The 19,487-nt window shown below is 46.5% G+C and overlaps 1 protein-coding gene and 1 long non-coding RNA gene across 3 annotated transcripts in view; both read left to right on the top strand.

The window, feature by feature from the left end:
* Positions 1-2,688: 2,688 nt before the first annotated feature.
* On the top strand, positions 2,689-5,350 carry LOC140216359 (uncharacterized). Its single transcript, XR_011893006.1, has 2 exons — positions 2,689-3,599; positions 4,676-5,350. It is a non-coding gene; the product is annotated as an uncharacterized lncRNA (long non-coding RNA).
* Positions 5,351-18,586: 13,236 nt separating this feature from the next.
* The window catches only part of LOC126543887 (diacylglycerol O-acyltransferase 1-like), a 103,890-nt gene continuing 102,989 nt past the window's right edge, over positions 18,587-19,487 (top strand). Inside the window, exon 1 of one of the 2 annotated variants that reach the window (XM_050191024.3) lies at positions 18,587-19,366. In XM_050191024.3, the coding sequence (XP_050046981.1) occupies positions 19,145-19,366 (222 nt within the window). In that variant the 5' untranslated portion in view covers positions 18,587-19,144. The remainder of the gene's footprint in view (positions 19,367-19,487) is intronic. The other variant, XM_055061930.2, reaches the window with a different exon arrangement.

Here is a 19,487-nt window from a genome sequence, read left to right as displayed (position 1 = left end):
CGTACCAACATCAACTAGTTTTTTGAGATGATCGCCGCGTGTTGATGATTATCAACAGAGGATCAGAGGATCAGAGGTTGCAAAAAGTTTTTAGGTATGTCGATGGTTATCTAGTATTTTTACTACGTGAAAATGAACACTTGGCTTTGTTCGGCTTTTCGCGAGTGCCTCCAACCTCTTATTTTGTCATGTGAAGAGCCTGCTAATAGTTTCATTAGGTTTTTAGATCTAGCGCTTGTTTTTTCAAACAGTCATGCATGTTGGGGCCATGAGCCCCGAAGGAAGAAAGCCATTCAACCATTTTCATCAGGGCATTCCAAACTAGTTAAGCGGGGCATCATTATTCTTTGTTTTAAAAACGCTCTTCTAAAATCCTGTCATCACTTGGTACACAGAAGCTTCGAAAACCAAGTTTCGCGCCTAAGCGCAGCTGGTTACCCCTTGCAAATGCTGACAGCAGTGGCTGGCAGTTTGTTAAGAAAACGTGACCACTCGGATTCCCCTACCCAGCAGAGCAGACGCAGAAAAGTGGTTGTCATGCCGTACTTGCCCCAAGCTAGCCATAGTTTGAAGAAAATTGGGAATCGTGCTGGCGTTGATGTCGTCTTTTCAGTCCCTTTGAAATTGTCTGGTTTATACGCGAAAGTTAACAATACCACAAAGAGGCACCGTGACTGCAATAAAAAACACTGAGAAACGTTTGTTTTGTGCATGGAAGGAGTGGTATACCGTATTCCTTGAGACTGCGGGAAGGAATACATTGGTTAGACGGGAAGGTGCCTCAATGATCGCTTACGGAAATATCCGAACAATGTCAATAATCTGGTAAAGACTAGTCATCTAGCCGCACACTGCTCGCGTTGTGGGTGTAAACCTTTGTTTGACAAATCACAAGTGATATCTAGGAACCCAGATCAAGTCACTGGGGAGATTATCGAGGCATTAGAAATGATCAGAAAGGGTAACTGTGTAAGTTGCCAATTTGTGTCGCTGTCATAAAAAAGAAAGAAGAAAAAAATGGCTGTGGCTTAGCTAAGGTAAAGCCCAGGATGCGAAGCATACTAGCCTTTATTTTAGTTGTTGAACCACTGTTTAGCCTGGTGAACTGCTGTTGCTTGGCTATATTTGGTTCGGCTAGTAGAAGAAACAACTCATGCGTTACTCTGCTTCGCCTTCAAGAGTGGAACGCGACAGCGTTCCCGTCGACCCGCCAAGGGGTGTAAGACAATGGGCTACGGCGCAGCGACTACGCGCCCCGCATTGGACGCGGTGAGCGTCGAGCAACGCAGCGTTCGGCGCGGCAACGAAATGTGCGCCTGAGCAAGCGACGCACGCCTGAGCCTTAGAAGCAGCTCGTTTCTAAGGCAACACCGCATTCACTAGAGGCGCTTTTGTACCGCTTCGAAGCATCGTACTCGTGGCTCAGTGGTAGCGTCTCCGTCTCACACTCCGGAGACCGTGGTTCGATTCTCACCCAGCCCATCTTGCAAGAGTTGAGCCAAAGCCACCTAGAAAAAGCGCAGCTGCTTATATACCGCCGCGACGGCGCGAGTTGGAGCCCCGTTTCTCCTCTGTCGTGACGTCACGGTGTCACGTGGTATTGAAGGCGACACCGCCGCGCCTGATGAGCTGGGTTGAGCTCTAGTAATATGCTTCGCATAAAAAGAAATCGTGTTACTATCGCGGTAGCGGCCTATGGTGAGTGATTTTGCCTGAAAGAAATCTATGTGACACAGTGACTTTTTCCTGCAATTGTACGATGCTATATATTTGGTTACCATGTGCAATAAAAATTAAGTGGTTAGTAGCGCTGTGTCTTTGTTGCCTTCTCTTCTCCTCATGTTTTTGTTTTTGGCGCTTTGCCTCAAGTTAGGCGAACAAAATATTCCGAAAAATCCTGGTTAAGAAATACCAAGAAATACCAACTGCAACTGCCCAGAACGCGTGTCGGGTCGTATACCACCTGAAGCAGGTGGTACACGAGCCGTTGATGTGTTTGCTGCATGCGTTTCCGCTCCCAATCGATGCTCGGTAAATTAATGTGACCCGCCACTATAAATCGATCTCAGGGATATCTTCCCTGAAAGGGCAGAAATGCCATTTTTTGTAATTTTGATAAGAACGGCAGCCTCCCCCGCCCTCCCCCCCCTGGTGCACCTGTATTTTTAGATCATTGCATAGAAAGGAGGAAATATATCGCCACTTATTTCATCAGCAAAAAAGAAATGAAATTCGACGAAAAAAAAAATTGTCGCCGGGGAATAGCGCCCCGTAGAACGTGAATTGGGTTTCTATGAAGGCGAAACGCGAAAGCAGTCGCGAACACTGAGATATCGGTGCGTGTTAAAAGAATCCTCAAGATGTTAAGCAATTTCGAGCCCTGTTTTACTAAACGTCCCTCATATCTAACTTGTCGCGTTGGTACACGCAAAGCAGCAATAGTCGAGAGTAGTCCTAGCAAGTACACTGAAAACTGAATTCGTGAACCACTCCGTCAGTTCTCACACTACCCGCCGCGATGACTTAACTGCTATCGTGTTGCGCTGCTAAGCACGAGGTCACGGGATCGAATCCCGGCCGCGGCGGCCGCATTTCGATGGTGGCGTAATGCAAGAACGGCCGTGTCCCGTGCATTCGGAGCACGTTAAAGGTCTCCCGGTGGTCAAAAGTAATCCGGAGTCCCCCCCCCCCCCCCCCCCCTTCTACGGCGTGCCTCATTATCAAATCGGGGTGTTTGCATGAAAATCCCCAGAATTAATTCATTCATTCAGTTCTAGTACTGTTCCCTGCCGTGAAAAAAAGAGAACATTACGCTGCGTTGCTGAAGCTCGAAGGTTCGGCCTCGGCATTCCATTGGGGGCGAAACGCAGAAACACTCGTGCGCTCATATCTAGGTGCGAGTTTAAGAATCCCAGATGGTCAAAAATGAATCCGGAGTCCTCCACTACGGCGTGCCTCATAATCAGATTTTGGCACGTAAAACCCCAAAACTTTTTGACTGGAACAGATAAAAAAAAAGAACTTTTCGGCCCTGCCTTGACAACGCTGCGAGCGTTATCCAAAATTTTGCTTCGGCAGAGTAGTCGACACACGTGTCGTATAGAGCACGCGTTGCAACGAGAGGCTGCAAGACCGGATGTTGCACCGAGATAAAAACAAGACACGCAAGCTGAGTCTGCGGGGTCTTACTGGTTTTGCTCTCGCGTGAGAAATATATCTGCGTCTCGATCACTTCTGCGTATCTCAGCGATTTGACAGCGCACGTGTGCCTCGCGCGCCAACACTCCTCGGCTTTGGTCTGGTGACGCTGTAGGCGGAGTGGCCTATCAAATAAGGCGCCGTACACGGAGAGCACTTTCTCGCCGCCGTACGTGACGCTTACCGTGCACATATATACTGCGCCTTCTTATTCCTGAAAGATTCAGAGGCCAAAAGCCGTGCAGTTCTCGCACGCACGTATATTTTATTGCACAGCGTATTGCGGTTAAAGTCAGTGCCTAATATTGGATCGGACGCAGACAGAACAATGAAGGCGCACTGCATCATCGCTGCGATCGCAATTGTGGTCCTTTCAGACATCGCAAAGTCGTCTACGGTCGGTGAGTACCGGATTATTTTTTTCCTAAACGATCGTCGCAGCTGCATTGGCATTCGCGATTCGATTCACACAGCGGTTCGTAAGCAATAAATTTTCGCATAAAATAGGGAACGGGTTTATCGTGCCAACAAACGGGAATAGCAAATAAGCCGGTCAGGGCAAAATAGTTATTACCAACTGTGAGCTCTCTGAACTAGGCGCAGATGTATTTTACAGCTAGAATCACTTTTTTTTTTTAAAGCTATGTATTCTTTTTATTCGCTAAGCAGCAACAGTTTATACAGGCGCAAGACGGGGGGCGAGGGGGGGGATACTTTTTTAGTGGACTGTTTCAGATATGAACGTTAGCTGCGGAACAGATGAAAAATGCCCAAGCCTGGCGTTTTTTTTTTCCATCTTCGGAGCGAGCAACAGCTTTCAGACTTTTCGCGCACGCCCTTGACGCGAAGGGCGCGTGGCATTTGAGTGGGTTGCGAGCACATCATCCCGCAACGTACCTGCAGATGTTATTGAACGACCCGAAGGGCTATGGTTGCAATGTGGGCGTGTTTGTACTTCATCGTAAAATAATTATAGATCAGTGCAAGCAGCGCACAAGAGGACATAAACGTACATACTCGTACATACTATTGTGTAAGCACCATGTCTTCTCCACGACAGTCTCCCGTTAGCGCTACACTACGCTGCTTTGATAACTCAAAACGAGCGCGAACACAGCAGGAGCGCAATCCTAGACGAAGCGTAGCCGGGCGCATTCCTGTCGAAAGCTGGAGGAAAGACTTGCCCAGCTCTACGCAGCTCCATGGAGTTGAGTAATGTATAGTAGAGATTTGGCGGTAAGCATCCGTAGCAGGAAATGGCCTCGCAATTGGATCTCCCTAGCATACCACGTTGATGTTTCTTCTTTAAGTCCTGGTTGTGCTCGTCAGTGAGTCGGACAGAATAGCATAATTATATGCTGTAGCTTGTAACCAATACCTGTTTCTGATCCATGTTTCTTTTGGGAACCTTCGTGCATTCAAAACACGACTGAATGATGATCTTGATGACAGCGACGGTGACGATCTTTTTTTACAGGAAATAACGTGCCGCGCCGTCCCCGATGCCCATTGTTTCTGATCCCCGAAGGCGGCTGCACGGAACCGCCCAGCAACGTGACATGCGCGGACCTCCGCTGCGAACAATACAACCAAGCGTGCTGCAGCAGGGCCTGCGGGGGAAAGTTCTGCTTCGGCATACGGCTCGGCGATGATTAGCTTCCCGAAGTCGTTAATAATTCTGTTCACTTTGTGATATCCTTAATTGAGCTTTTTGTGTGAAAATGCCGTTGGATATCATGAGTGATCTTTGCAAGAGTCGGCATACATAGTATAAAAAGAACACCTGTGCAAGACCTATACAACACGTTGGTGGTTCAAGGCAGGGAGGATGCAAATGTCGATTTCCGGAACCGGTGCGCATCAAACGGGCAGGTGTTTAAATGAGATAATTTAAGCGTGCTCTTATAGCTGGAAGTAGCAAGTGTACCTGGAAGATTTGCACGTTGTGTTGCGTTAGTGCGCCATCTGCGCTGTTATGCGATGAGACTGCACTGGCAAAAGTTGTTTATCAAAATTAATGGGATGCAAGAATAGGACAGTTTTTAGTTCATCGGTGCCTCGCGTCCTGCGTGCGCTTCTCGTAGTCCGTGTCCATTTCACTGTTACTTTGTATGCACGAAAAAATAAAAATAAAAGGCAATGAAAGCTTCTACTTCCATGTGTCGCGTCCTTGATGAATGTAGAAAAAAAAAGATCTGCAGACTTGAGCTCTGAACTGATTTACTTAGACAGCAGCTGGCCTTCACAGCGTACACCGCCGTCTTCGCACGAACTTTGTCCTTTGCGATACACACAACATCGTATTCAACCGTTACAGTATATATCGCCTGTTATTGCCTTCGAAATACATGCACGCCTATTGCATACATGCATGCCTTTGGCGAGGGTGAAGTGGGGATGAGAAAGTGGCCCCTTGACGACGAGACGACAACGACGTGAAGACCTCGTGATGTCTCGTGGAACGTGATTTCGTAGCGAAAAAAGGCAGAGAGACAGACGGGCGAACGGACCAACTCGGCAAACCCAGTTTCGTCTCTTAACTGCTCTCGCAGTAAAAAGTTTTGCTCTAAAATCAAACCTTTCAGATTCGCACATTTGCAGTTAACGAGGAAGACGAAAGAAAGTATAGCTGGGAGGTAAACCAGGCAAGAAAGTAGATTTGTTATTCTACAGTGGGCTCGAGGGAGGTCCTATATATAGTATAACGATAACGCAGTCGGACTATCCTGCCATTTCTCCCGGCTAGTATTCAGAAGGCTGCATTAATACACAGAAAAGTTTGCTAGAGCAGCATGTTATTTCGCATTATTGAGCCATAATTTAACTTGTTCGTTCACTGAATGCGTGACAAATGGCAAACGTCGCAAATCAGACCCTATATAGGCGTGCCGCTTTCGTAAATACCGGGGTGAATTAAGGCTGCACCATGGTGCAAGTTCGCGATGACATTACGAAGGAAGCTTTTATTTATCACGCATTTCCTAGTTTCTCGCATACTGTGAAGTTGGTTTATGCTGAAGAACATGGCTCACGAGTATGCTTGCTACTCATGGAAAACGAGCGCTAAATATCAACCTATCGGCTCAAGCCCACGGCATCCTGGTTTAGGGACGCCGCCCGCATTATACTTCTCAAGTGGACGTAGAGTTCTCGAGTACCAAGAACAACTATATTTGGGATGACTGCCGCGTGTCGATGTTGATGATTATGCTTTCCATACTATGGCACATACGCGCGACGGGCGATCGGCCAAGAAGCGTGTCCGCCTGTTGGCGATGATGATGACGATTTCTATACGCTGGCATGCATTTACCCACAACGGGGTTTTGGTTAAGAAGCAGGTGTTAGAATTGCACATGCCTACAGTGGGAGATTGGCCAATTAGCGGGCGTTACATATCGTACCAACATCAACCACTTTTTTGAGATGATCGCCGCGTGTTGATTATGATTTCCATACTATGGCCTATACCCACAACGATGGATTGGCCAAGAAGCGGGCGTTACATATCGTACCAACATCAACTAGTTCTTTGATATGATCGCCGCGTGTTGATTATGATTTCCATACTATGGCCTATACCCACAACGATGGATTGGCCAAGAAGCGGGCGTTACATATCGTACCAACATCAACTAGTTCTTTGATATGATCGCCGCGTGTTGATTATGATTTCCGTACTATGGCCTATACCCACAACGAGCGATTGGCCATGAAGCGGGCGTTACATATCGTACCAACATCAACTAGTTCTTTGATATGATCGCCGCGTGTTGATTATGATTTCCATACTATGGCCTATACCCACAACGACCTATTGGCCCAGAAGTGGGCGTTACATATCGTACCAACATCAACTAGTTTTTTGAGATGATCGCCGCGTGTTGATGATTATGATTTCCACACTATGGCCTATACCCACAACAAGCGATTGGCCAAGAAGTGGGCGTTACATGTCGTACCAAAATCAACTAATTTTTTTAGATGATCGCCGCGTGTTGATGATTATGATTTCCATACTATGGCCTATATCCACAACGAGCGATTGGCCATGAAGCGGGCGTTACATATTGTACCAACATCAACTAGTTTTTTGAGATGATCGCCGCGTGTTGATGATTATGATTTTTTCCTCCTCCTTCCATACTATGGCCTATACCAACAACAAGCGATTGGCCAAGAAGTGGGCGTTACATGTCGTACCAAAATCAACTAATTTTTTTAGATGATCGCCGCGTGTTCATGATTATGATTTCCATACTATGGCCTATATCCACAACGAGCGACTGGCCATGAAGCGGGCGTTACATATCATACCAACATCAACTAGTTTTTTGAGATGATCGCCGCGTGTTGATGGTTATGATTTCCATACTATGGCCTATACCCACAACCAGCGATTGGCCAAGAAGTGGGCGTTACATGTCGTACCAACGTCAACTAATTTTTGAGATGATCGCCGCGCGTTGGTGATTATGATTTCCATTCTATGGCATATACCCACAATGAGCTATTGGCCAAGAAGCGGGCGTTACATATTGTACCAGCACCAACTAGTTTTTTGATATGATCGCCGCGTGTTGATTATGATTTCCATACTATGGCCTATACCCACAACGATGGATTGGCCAAGAAGCGGGCGTTACATATCGTACCAACATCAACTAGTTCTTTGATATGATCGCCGCGTGTTGATTATGATTTCCGTAATATGGCCTATACCCACAACGATGGATTGGCCAAGAAGCGGGCGTTACATATCGTACCAACATCAACTATTTCTTTGATATGATCGCCGCGTGTTGATTATGATTTCCATACTATGGCCTATACCCACAACGATGGATTGGCCAAGAAGCGGGCGTTACATATCGTACCAACATCAACTATTTCTTTGATATGATCGCCGCGTGTTGATTATGATTTCCATACTATGGCCTATACCCACAACAAGCGATTGGCCAAGAAGTGGGCGTTACATGTCGTACCAAAATCAACTAATTTTTTTAGATGATCGCCGCGTGTTGATGATTATGATTTCCATACTATGGCCTATATCCACAACGAGCGATTGGCCATGAAGCGGGCGTTACATATCGTACCAACATCAACTAGTTCTTTGATATGATCGCCGCGTGTTGATTATGATTTCCATACTATGGCCTATACCCACAACGACCTATTGGCCCAGAAGTGGGCGTTACATATCGTACCAACATCAACTAGTTTTTTGAGATGATCGCCGCGTGTTGATGATTATGATTTCCACACTATGGCCTATACCCACAACAAGCGATTGGCCAAGAAGTGGGCGTTACATGTCGTACCAAAATCAACAAATTTTTTTAGATGATCGCCGCGTGTTGATGATTATGATTTCCATACTATGGCCTATATCCACAACGAGCGATTGGCCATGAAGCGGGCGTTACATATCGTACCAACATCAACTAGTTTTTTGAGATGATCGCCGCGTGTTGATGATTAGAATTTTTTCCTCCTCCTTCCATACTATGGCCTATACCCACAACAAGCGATTGGCCAAGAAGTGGGCGTTACATGTCGTACCAACGTCAACTAATTTTTGAGATGATCGCCGCGCGTTGGTGATTATGATTTCCATTCTATGGCATATACCCACAATGAGCTATTGGCCAAGAAGCGGGCGTTACATATTGTACCAGCACCAACTAGTTTTTTGAGATGATCGCCGCGTGTTGATGATTACGATTTCCATACTATGGCCTATACCCACAACGAGCGATTGGCCAAGAAGCGGGCGTTACATAATGTACCAACATCAACTAGTTTTTTTAGATGATCGCCGCGTGTTGATGATTATGATTTTCATACTATGACCTATACTCGCAACGAGGGATTGGCCAAGAAGCCGCCAAAAAGTTCGCTTTACATTGGTTCCAACATGTGCGTTAGACCCACATAATTTATGCCGGTTTATTTTGAAAATTGTACTGTCTTTCGTGACCGCGACGAATATACCAGGAAAACAGAATTACCTGCGAGCTAATCGTAAAACTAAAGCGAATTTTTTTTTTTTCAGTACGTTTCCTTTCTATAGAGTACAAGATATTGTTCTTATTCGATCAATGCTCACATTGGCAGTTTCAGATAGTCACATCTAGAGCTGATATATTTTCAGTTCAAGTTTATTCAGCTTTCTGGTTTAGACGTTACACATTTTGTAGAGGTTTCTTTCAATCGGATCATTAAAGGATCGGTAAATGTAATACTAGGAGTTGGGCTAACGTGGACATATTCCTAAACTCGTCTGTTCCAGAAGAGGCTGCTCAAGGGCGTAGTGTGGTTGGAACTGCGATCCCGTTTCTGAATGGATTTCGCATCTGGACTTGTCTTTGTTTGATCGATTTTTGAACTTTCATTGTGCGGCGTATCACGTGTGCGTTCGTTTTTCGAGTGCTTGTCTTAATGGAATGTAAATAATGTTCGAATGAGGTTACTTATATTTCCATGCAATAAAGAATCAGAAAGTGCTTTTGTGGCCTAATGGTTATATTATTGGGCTGCTATGCTGGGTCAAATCCCGCTGCCAGACGCACTTCTTTCTTTTTCTTTTTTCAAGAGTAAAGAGGAACCTAGTCGGCAGGACTCCGACTATCGACCTACCCAGGCGAAACCATGGGATGCTACGTAAAGAAAGCTTCCCTTTAATAATCACTTTGTTACCACAATAAACATATGATCGTGTCTATTTGTATCACTGCAATTCCCAAGCATTACCTCAGAAGATGTTCGAGATTTTCAGATTGTAGTTTCCCCGCTGATGGAATCAAAACGCAAGGAACGTTCTGAAATGCAGAAATTCGACCCTGAAACACTGCCCCATAAATATAGTACGTGTGACCTAGGCTGCAAGAAGATTTATTTATTAGAAAACATCGGGCGGGGGGGGGGTGGGGGGGGGGCTTTCTAATATATTTCATGGTTGCGCTGGTTTGTTTCCACAGCTTGAAGGGGCAGCGCAGTATGACGAAGACAGAAGGCAGGAACACACAGGACAGCGCTGACAGTATGTTTCCACAGTCTGGTATTTATGTTGTTTTGAACCATATAGTTGGACATTTGAACGGTAAGTCGATGAGCATATGTCAAATGTAGGGTCAAGGCGAAAACATCATTGGGTAATGAAGATTTTTCTTTTTCAGCCGCCACGCAGGGGGTTTTATTGAAATTGCGGTCGGTAACACTTCTGAAACACTGGCTTTTAAATGTAATATACGGATAATTCACGACATTGTTCGTGGCTTATGGCACGAAGTGCTGCACGAAGAGGTGCAAGTTGCGCAGCCGCCGATGCCATCGGATGGGACGTCTTGAAAACTGAAGACGACGGCTGTCGCTATAGAAGACTATAGAGTTCCAGCCGATCCGTTGAAAGTGGCTCAATAATCTGTTTAAACACGGACTTGGCAAACGTAATCCCTCGTACAACGGGAGCAGAGACAGCTGATAAGAACAGGAGGTGATAACTCCGACTTTTTCCCAATTCCTGCTACGTTGAAGTGCACTTGAGGTCGAACCAGATAACCAGGAAGAAGCACAAGTTTAGTTTTTTGATTCCCGTTTCTGGTTTCTGCAATCTGGTTTCAGAAATCGCTTCACGAAAAATGTGTCTGCGGCCTTTCTTCTGGCAGCCAGAAGATGTTGGGGTTATGGGTTCAGACAGTGCATATTCTTAGCACTTCCACGGCAATGTGTCTTTATTAGATGGTCCCGGGCGACTTGATCAGTTGTTTTTGCTGATTATGAAATCTCGGGAAACCAAAAAATCAATTTAGGGTCCTGGGCTTGTATGTATACTCTTTGCCCGAAACGTTTTCCTGCAAGTATTGCCTATCACGGGCAAAGTGCATCTACGAATGCGGAGAAAGGGAGCCTTGTACCACTCCAGCATTCCATGTAATGGGTATTGTTCTCCAAATCGTTCCACCAAAAACTAGAACATTTGAGACAGTGCTGCCCGCCGCTGTCTTATGCTGGTCACATGACAGCTCCAGGGAAGGTTGGTACTAATGATTTCAAGAGATGCGTGGGTCCTAGGATGTGAAATGATTTCTCCGTTGATAGAAATGGCGTAGGACCTCATTTGGTTTCCGAGTAAGCGCCACCAGTGCACATATGAATGATATCTCGATGCCTTGGATGCGAAGGTACACGGTTGTCAAAGAAGCAGCTTTTTGAAGTATTGTGTCACATCTGACGATTGTACAGAGATGTCGGTGTACATTGAACTTCGCTATAGATGGCAGGTTTTCGAAAAAGGTCAATGAGTGTATGGCTGGACAAAGTGGAGACTATAGTACTCCGACCCAGTTCGTGCATGACTTCGAAAAAAGTACTGATGATCGGTTTGTTCAGTATAGGACTTTTCCCATCAGTGGAATTTCGCGTATTACTCCTACGATGCACAATAAAGGGAAAATGAGACATCCACCCAATCGTAGCAATTCTGGTGTTCAACTTCCAGCGCGGCCGTTTTGTCAGACCACATTAAACGCTAGCCGTCAGGAGAGAGAAAAAAAGATCCTTCTTATAATAACCAGAAAACCCCTAAAACACATAAAGCGCACAAAACAGGTGCCATTGATATCGAGTGGAACAAAAAAAAAAAAAAAAACGGTGCGCTCGAGGAGGGAGAATATGAAACCAATGAGTGGAGCAGCGTGTCATATTGTAGCTGTAACACTGCGGCCGCGGATGATTTCCGCCACATAGTGCGCTTTAGGAGGACGTCTTGTTGGGCGAGTTGGTCGCAATTCATCTTGGGTACTGGGCGCGAGCACACAGAGAAACAAGAAAGGAGACGGGAGGCGCTCTTTCCCGTCTCCTTTCTTGTTTCTGTGTGTGTTCGCGCCTAGTAGCCAAGATGAAGTGCGCTCTAACAGCGGCGGAAAACGGCACGCGAGATTTGCTTTTGGTACGAGTCACGCTTGAGCGCATGCTTCGTGGCTGCAAGCATAACGCACAACGCTGGTGTTTCGCACAACGCTGGTGGCGTTGTACGAAACATTCCAGGGTCATAATGTGCGTGCATGCTGTCGACTTTCTGGTGTAATCAACAGTTCGACGGCACACCGTCTGGTCAAGTAGATGTATCATTATTATAACAGGTCGCTGACCAATGTAAAAAACAAACAAGAATTGACGTTCCGAGATCTGTACAGATCCCTTGTTCGCAATGAGTCGGTATATAAACGGGTCTTGTATATTGATCAGCTCATTGTTAACGAGCAATCTGCGCAAATCCCGAAACGTCAATTTTGTTTTTACGTTGGTCAGCGACATCTTGTATTAATGATGTCGACTTGTCGTCGGCCCTATGTGCAGTACTCCCCGCCGACATTGCTGTACGTCAAGACATGGATGTGGGGTTTTTGCCAATAGGGCATCCTGGTTCATCGTTCATGAAGCCTCTATTGCTCGCACCTGCTTATAAAGTGTACTTTTTTTTTGCTCTGAACACATCTTTTTATATTTTAAGAAAAAAGCCTGCAAATGTTACTCAAATTATTTCACTACTGATGAATAAGCTGCCCAGGTGGAACTCACTTACAAGAAAGACAAAAAATTCATTTACTAATTCGAATAATTGAATTAATTAACGTCCTAGTTACCAGCTTTACGTCACATAAATATAATGCAGAGCCGAAGGGAATTGTCATGAAAGTGTAGTTCCGTGTTTCTACAGTTCAAGATGTCACTGTAGACGGAAATCACTAACGTTAACTTAATTGTTCGCTCAATTTACCTGAATAACGCACGCGGCACCGCATAACGCTGCTGTCTGTAGAACACCCTGTGTGAGGTAAAAGCGTGGCGTAATATGAAGCTGCCGTCGCACTTCCCTGTTCCCGTGAACTTATTCCGATTGGCGCTGTGCTCGGCTCCCCGTTGGATGCACAGCTACTTCAGCGGCCGAGACGGACCGCTCTATCGTGCTGTACAGCCGAGCTCCATTTTAATCCGCCCTACTACGTCACGGGGGGGGGGGGGGGGTGTAATCGGGTAATTTGAACGAATCATTTGACGCCACTTATTTTGGCTTACACGGCCGTTTTAATATGTAGAAACATGGGAACACACTTTCATGGCGATTCCCTTGAACTTGCCGATACGAACATGTTCCGTGAAATTCGGAACGAGGAAGTTAATTAGAGTAATTAGTTTAATTAGCGAATGACTTGCTTCGGTGTGCTTTTGAAAATGATGTCCGTCTGGGCAGATAATTAATCCTTCGTGACGTGATTCGAGTAATATTTGTAGGATTAAAAAAAATGTGATCCAAGTAAAGAAAAAGGAAACACTGCAAATTGAGTGAATGTCAATGATCGCTGAATTCTTTACTAGGGACTCATATCTTGAAGTTGCCATTGATACGATACAATGTAAATTTGCGCGGGCTCCGACCTTAGAGATAATATGCCAGAGTTCGTTCAGCGCTAGACAAGTTGTACCCGAAGCGGGAAAAAAAAAAAGAACTGGCTGCTGCTGCTGTCAAGGTGACGAGGCGCCGAGGATACACGCACCTCTCACTCAGACACAGAGATCCTCTTTCGTTAACTCTGCTTAACAAAGACTTAAAATTTTTCCTCTACCTGCATAGCCTAATCGTAAAGTGCACCTCATAGCGAAAGACCTCCTCACTTATTTTTATCACAATGCCATGGTTTTTTTCCATCGTCGTATTTTCATGAAAGTACCGCGCAAATGACGGCGACGACAGCAACACGAGAAATAGTTTTGCGCAAGCGGGAGCACTGTTTGTCGCACGAGTGTCTGCAGACTAAGAGAGAGAGAGAGAGAGAATAGGCCAATCACGGGACAACGCGGCCACTGTTTGCGCTGTCGGCATCACATCGGGCTCCACGTTGCAGCCTCTATAGGTCACTGCAACAGTGGCCTGATACTGCAAGGCAGCGAACGATCGAAAGCGCTGTTGGAGTTCTTGCATGCCACGGGACTGAACGAGCAGTTTTAGTAAGGCTGCTGTCTGATGTACAACATAAGTATTCACTCCTTTTCTTCTACTCGTCATCATTCTTCTCTGTGCTTTCTCTCCCCTTCTTTCTTCCCCTTGCAGAGTAGCCGACTAGAGCGCATCAGCTCAGGTCTACCTCTCCGCCTTTACTGCAAATAAAATATATCTTCTACAAAAATTACTAGAGAGAATTCCGGCTCTGCAATCACTCAGCTACCATGGGAATGATGTTCCTTACATGAGTTTGTCTAATTTTCGTGTTTATGGCTTCAAGTGTTCTTGTAACGTTATTACTGCGCTCCATCTTTCTTAATTTCCAAGCACTCTTAGTTCCAAAAGTAATGCAATTAGTCTCTGAGCACATGCGTGATCGTTGCAAACTATTGTATTTATAACACAATATGCTGTTGAAAATGATCAATTTGCAAAGTCACAGAGTCGTTTGAAGCCAGAAGGACGAATTAAGTTTAGGCCAAATCCATGTACTACACATCATTTATGTGCTGGCTGAACCGCCCCACTTGCAGCTGCCGAACACAGTAGTGGTCGAGTTCCTTCAAGTAATTTCTGTGGGAAATTTTATGATGGCAACCCCCTTCTGCACACACGCGCGCGCACACACAGTATTCATTTCCATGCGCTTAGATCCCATAATGGCCGAGCACAGGGCCGGTAGCGCGCTTGTACCTATTTTATCGGTAGGTACCCGGCGGCAGCCCTAGTCTGCCTTCACAGCCACAGCGGGGGCTCTTAAACGAGGCCGTCTGTGGTTGGACAAGTGGCGCTGAGAGACTACGTACACGTGATCTCTATAGGGCCCCCGTCTGAGATGCGAACCCTTGCAAATAGCCAAGCCCCAGGCCGGGGGACGCCTCTACGCATTCGAAAAACCGGAGGGTTCCCTGCGGAGCCGGCATTTGAACCCAATACTATGCGGCTCTCAAAAATGAGAAGGGTCAGACCCTTCCTTACCGTTAAAACACACAAAGTAGGCAATCCCTTTCGGGTAATAGTATCTGAACATGAACCCTGGCAGTATTTGCTCTCTGGATACCTGCAAAAACACCTCTCTTCACTACACATCGATGATCCTTTCCGTGTGAAGACCTCTGGTGACGTCGTCGAGTTCCTCGCGACAGGAGCTCCTTGCCCCATGTCTGTGTTTAGCATTGACGTAGAGGACAATTCTACTCTTTGGAGCATGACATTTTGATGAGGTTTGTGCAGGACTGCATCAAGAATGACAATGATGAACTGTTTTTCCAAGACAAGTGTGGTGTTTCCGTGGGGGCATTTCTGGAACTGCTGTCCGTGCATTTATCTTCGACGCTGGTCTCTTGGTCCGATGAAGTTTATACCCAGAGATCGGGAGTTCGTATAGGTTCCCGCGCGGCGTCGATACTTAATGAAATTTGCGTGTGTAGAATCGATCGTGACCTACCGTGTGTTTTGGAAGGTGTTGTGTTAAAAACGATGCGTTATATTGGCAATTATATTGTTTTTGTTGAAGTGAACGGCTGCGTCAGTACCAGAGTGAATGTGCTCAAGACATTTAAGGAGAAGGGTCGTGGTCTGAACTTCACCTTTGAAGTACCTAGGGAGCATATGGGATTGGAAAAACTTTAATAAAAGTCCTGCAGGACGCACGTCAGCGCGCAGTAGGCGTCTCCCACGCAGGGACCGACAGGGAGTACCTGGTGGCCCTGCGTGGGAGCAGAGTATACATCTGTTCGATCTAAATATGCTAATTGGGGGTGAGCAAGCCTGTTGGGTGTGTTCAGCGATGCCTGTGATGTCAATTCTGGATTTACGTTCTGGTCACTCGAAGCTAGTGAAGAACGGTATTATCCACATCCTGTTTAGAAGCCGCATTGCGCAAGTCCTGCCCGCATCGAATGAGGGAAGCTTTTTCTAATCAACTCAACAGGCTCAGGAAATCAAGTTATCGAGAATGTACGTTAGCCTCGCTCAGTGAAAGATTACGAAGGAACTTAAGATTGGAAGCAAAAAGTGCCACGACAAGAGAGGCCAACGCTAATGATAAGCCAGCCGCCAGTATTCCATATCTGCACACCTTGTCTCACCGCATAAGAAAGGTGGGTAGTAGATTTGGCCTAAAAGTAATCTTCGTGGCAAGAAACAAATTGGGCCACATCTGCGTAGCGGTAGGAAGAGAGGTTGAAGGGAAGACACAGAAGTGGAGTGATTGTGATGTCAAACACCGTGACGGGTTGGTTGACTGTGGAAAGGGTGTAGTGTATCACATTCCTCTTTCTCGCGGGAAATGGTACATCGGCGAGACAGGACGGTGTTTGAATAACCGATTAATGGACCACAGAACTTCTTTGAAAGGGCAGCCGTGGTCTAATCTGTGCTTACTTCGCAAAGAATGTAAGTGCAAAGCGTTGCTAAAAGAAACGAAGGTGCTGTCAAGACACAAAGATGGGGTAGCGAGGGAGATGGCTGAAGCATTTTTTATTTATAAGTCCGGTGACATGTGCATGGCGAGGGCATCAGTGAGTCTGCACGAATTAGAAATTGATTATTTAACCACTAATCTTTAAGGTGCCACACGTGTATATGCCAGGGTATATATTCGGCGTGTTTTTTCTAAATAAATCATTGTTGCTAATCTTCGCTTGTCCGTGTTTTCTACCTTGTCCCGGTTCGCTTGCACCACTCTTCTTTGAGTAGTGACGCCCCAGGTCGGAGGACACCTCCACCTATTAAAAAAAAAAAAAAAAAAAAAAAAAAAAAAAAAAAAAAACCGGAGGGTTCCCCGCGGAACCGGCATTTGTACCCAGTACCTCCCACATACGAGGCGGATGCTGTACCACTAGATCATCGCTGCGGTATTTAAAAGGAATCTGGCAGTCGCATACCGCCAACGTCCCATCAGGTGGGTATCCTTCCCAGCTTCTGGAACTCCCGTAGTGGCCGAGCACTGGGCCGGGAGCGCGCTTGTGCCTATTTCACTGGTAGGTACCCGGCGGCAGCACCCGTCTGCCGCCAGCAGCAGCGGCGGATGCTCGACTAATTCCCCGAAGCTGTGGTGGGAGAAGGGGCCCACAGAGACCTTCGCAAATCTCTATAGCGCCCCGTTCGAGCTGAGAACCCTCATAAACAACCGAGCGTAGCAGGGTCGTCGTACGTGATACATATCTACCCACTAGCAAAAAAAAAAAAAAGACAGGAAAACCGGTGGCACTGGGATTTTTTTATTTATTTGGTTGCCTTCCTCTGGCATTGCACTGACTGATTATATGCACACGTCAGCATTTTCATTGTGCTGCCTTAATGCCAAATAAGGCTGTCCCAGCTAACGTGGGGCCATTATATTAAGATGGTTATATTTCAAGGGAATAAAACCAAGTAGATATTAGATAATTCTATATAACCGATAACACTACTAGACAACAATACTAGATAACGATACTAGATAACGATACTAGATAACAGTTCAGTTGAGAAGCCAACAGTGATTTTTATCAATCACATTGAATCATATATAATTACAATGTTTTACTTAACTCATTAACTGCTGCCTTATTTGACAAACAACAGTGAAGGCGTTGTAGAGAGCCATAAGAAATATCTAACTGCGATGTTTTCGGCAAGATACAATTAGCATGTTTAATTTTTCCAGATGAGAAAGACAGCCCGCTAGACATAAAAAAATGGAACAAGAAGCTTCGTCTCTTCTGCACCATCCTGAGTTAGTGTTGCAGTTATGCACTGCTTGAGTAGCAACGTCTTCGCGATCTGCAATGTCGAACACAGCATGCTGCTGGGCTCGTGTCTCATGCGGCTGTAGAATGACCACAAATGAGACGGCTGAGTGCGCGGATTGCGCCAAGACTTTTGTTGAAGTGAAGTCCCTGCGCTTGATCGGCTATACTTCATCGTACGAAGGTCGCTTTGGCAAAAAGATAAAAGTAGAAAGAAACACGCACTGAGGCAGTCATTGAAAGGCTTCTTGGCCGCGTTTCCGTAACTTATAAGTTCGCGCCGTCAGCTCGCGGGCACGGGGCAATGTTTTCTTGACGCCCTCTTCCCGTCTCTCTACATAAACCGGCGGATGACCGCGCGCGGGGCGAAAGGACCGCATCGGACTTTCATGAAGGCAAGCGCCGCTAACGAGGAAACGCAGCGTTCGCAGCAACGGCGCATGACCGTGGAGTGGACAAACGTATGGGCCATACTCTCCCCCGAAGAGCCCGGCCTCGCGCCGCAGCCGCCAAGGAAGTTCTTAGGGGAATTCAAAGTCAAGGCTGCCGCATCGAACCGATCGTTCGGCCAAAAGGAAAGGAAAATGCCGTCTGTCCTGACGCAATTAGGCTTGCATAAACAACAAAAGCGAACCGTCACTGTTTGCCGCCGCAGCAGATGAGCCCAGCGAGGGCGCCGGACCCGCAAGCGGACAGTCAGCGCCAACACGCGTACCGAAGCGGCTGGCCCGTCTCGCTGACACCCACGACTTACCAGCGACGGCTTTTCATCAAGCTTTTGCACCCTCACTTCATGTTCGAGCTCTGGTTACTGGCGGCGAACTTTGCATTTCGGGCACCTGAGTGACATCCAACGAAGGCCTCCTCTACGCCTGTCGTTCAAACGGGCGTCGGTGGCATCCTGTACGCACATGTGAATCAGATGAAAAATCGTACAGGCACAGTGACCGCAGGCGAAGCTCCGCGTTCCCTCGTCATCATTTCCTGACAACGACGCTCCCAGTGACTGCCCGCACAGCCGAAATTAGTGTCGGTCGTGACAGAGACAACTTTCTGTTCGAAGTTACGCCTACTGGGCTGACTGCGGTCACTTCACACTATCCTTTGTGTGCGTAAATCCACTGCATTCGTGCTTTCGTCCTTCCAGGGACCGCTCGGAAATTCCGTGTGTGAGCAGAACCCGTTCGTTACAGCTGGCGCCATGGCAACCATCCGTAATCGAGGAACAGTGCACAAAACAGTTTCAACCGAAGAGGTCACGGCGTGTTTCCCAAATGCGACCATAACCCGGAGCTTGTCAAAGTCTACGTCTCCCTTCCAATTTCTCTGCAGGCAATTTCACAAGCCTCGGGAATCATTGCTCAGCCAACCTGGAGGGCTCATTCGCCTCAGAGGATTCGCAAACTTCACTGTGGTGTTGCTGGTGAGTGATATGCAGCGGTTGCCTTCTACCGTTTAGTGTGAAATTGTGCTCACCATTTTAGGGCTATTCCAGGCGAGGGAACCGCGAAGTTACACTACTACATAGCAGCAATGGCTTAGCG

This window comes from Dermacentor andersoni, chromosome 1 (assembly GCF_023375885.2).
Source record: "Dermacentor andersoni chromosome 1, qqDerAnde1_hic_scaffold, whole genome shotgun sequence".
NCBI lineage: Eukaryota > Metazoa > Arthropoda > Arachnida > Ixodida > Ixodidae > Dermacentor > Dermacentor andersoni.
The sequence above is the reverse complement of the archived record's forward strand: the minus strand, read 5'-3'. Positions and strand labels throughout refer to the sequence as shown.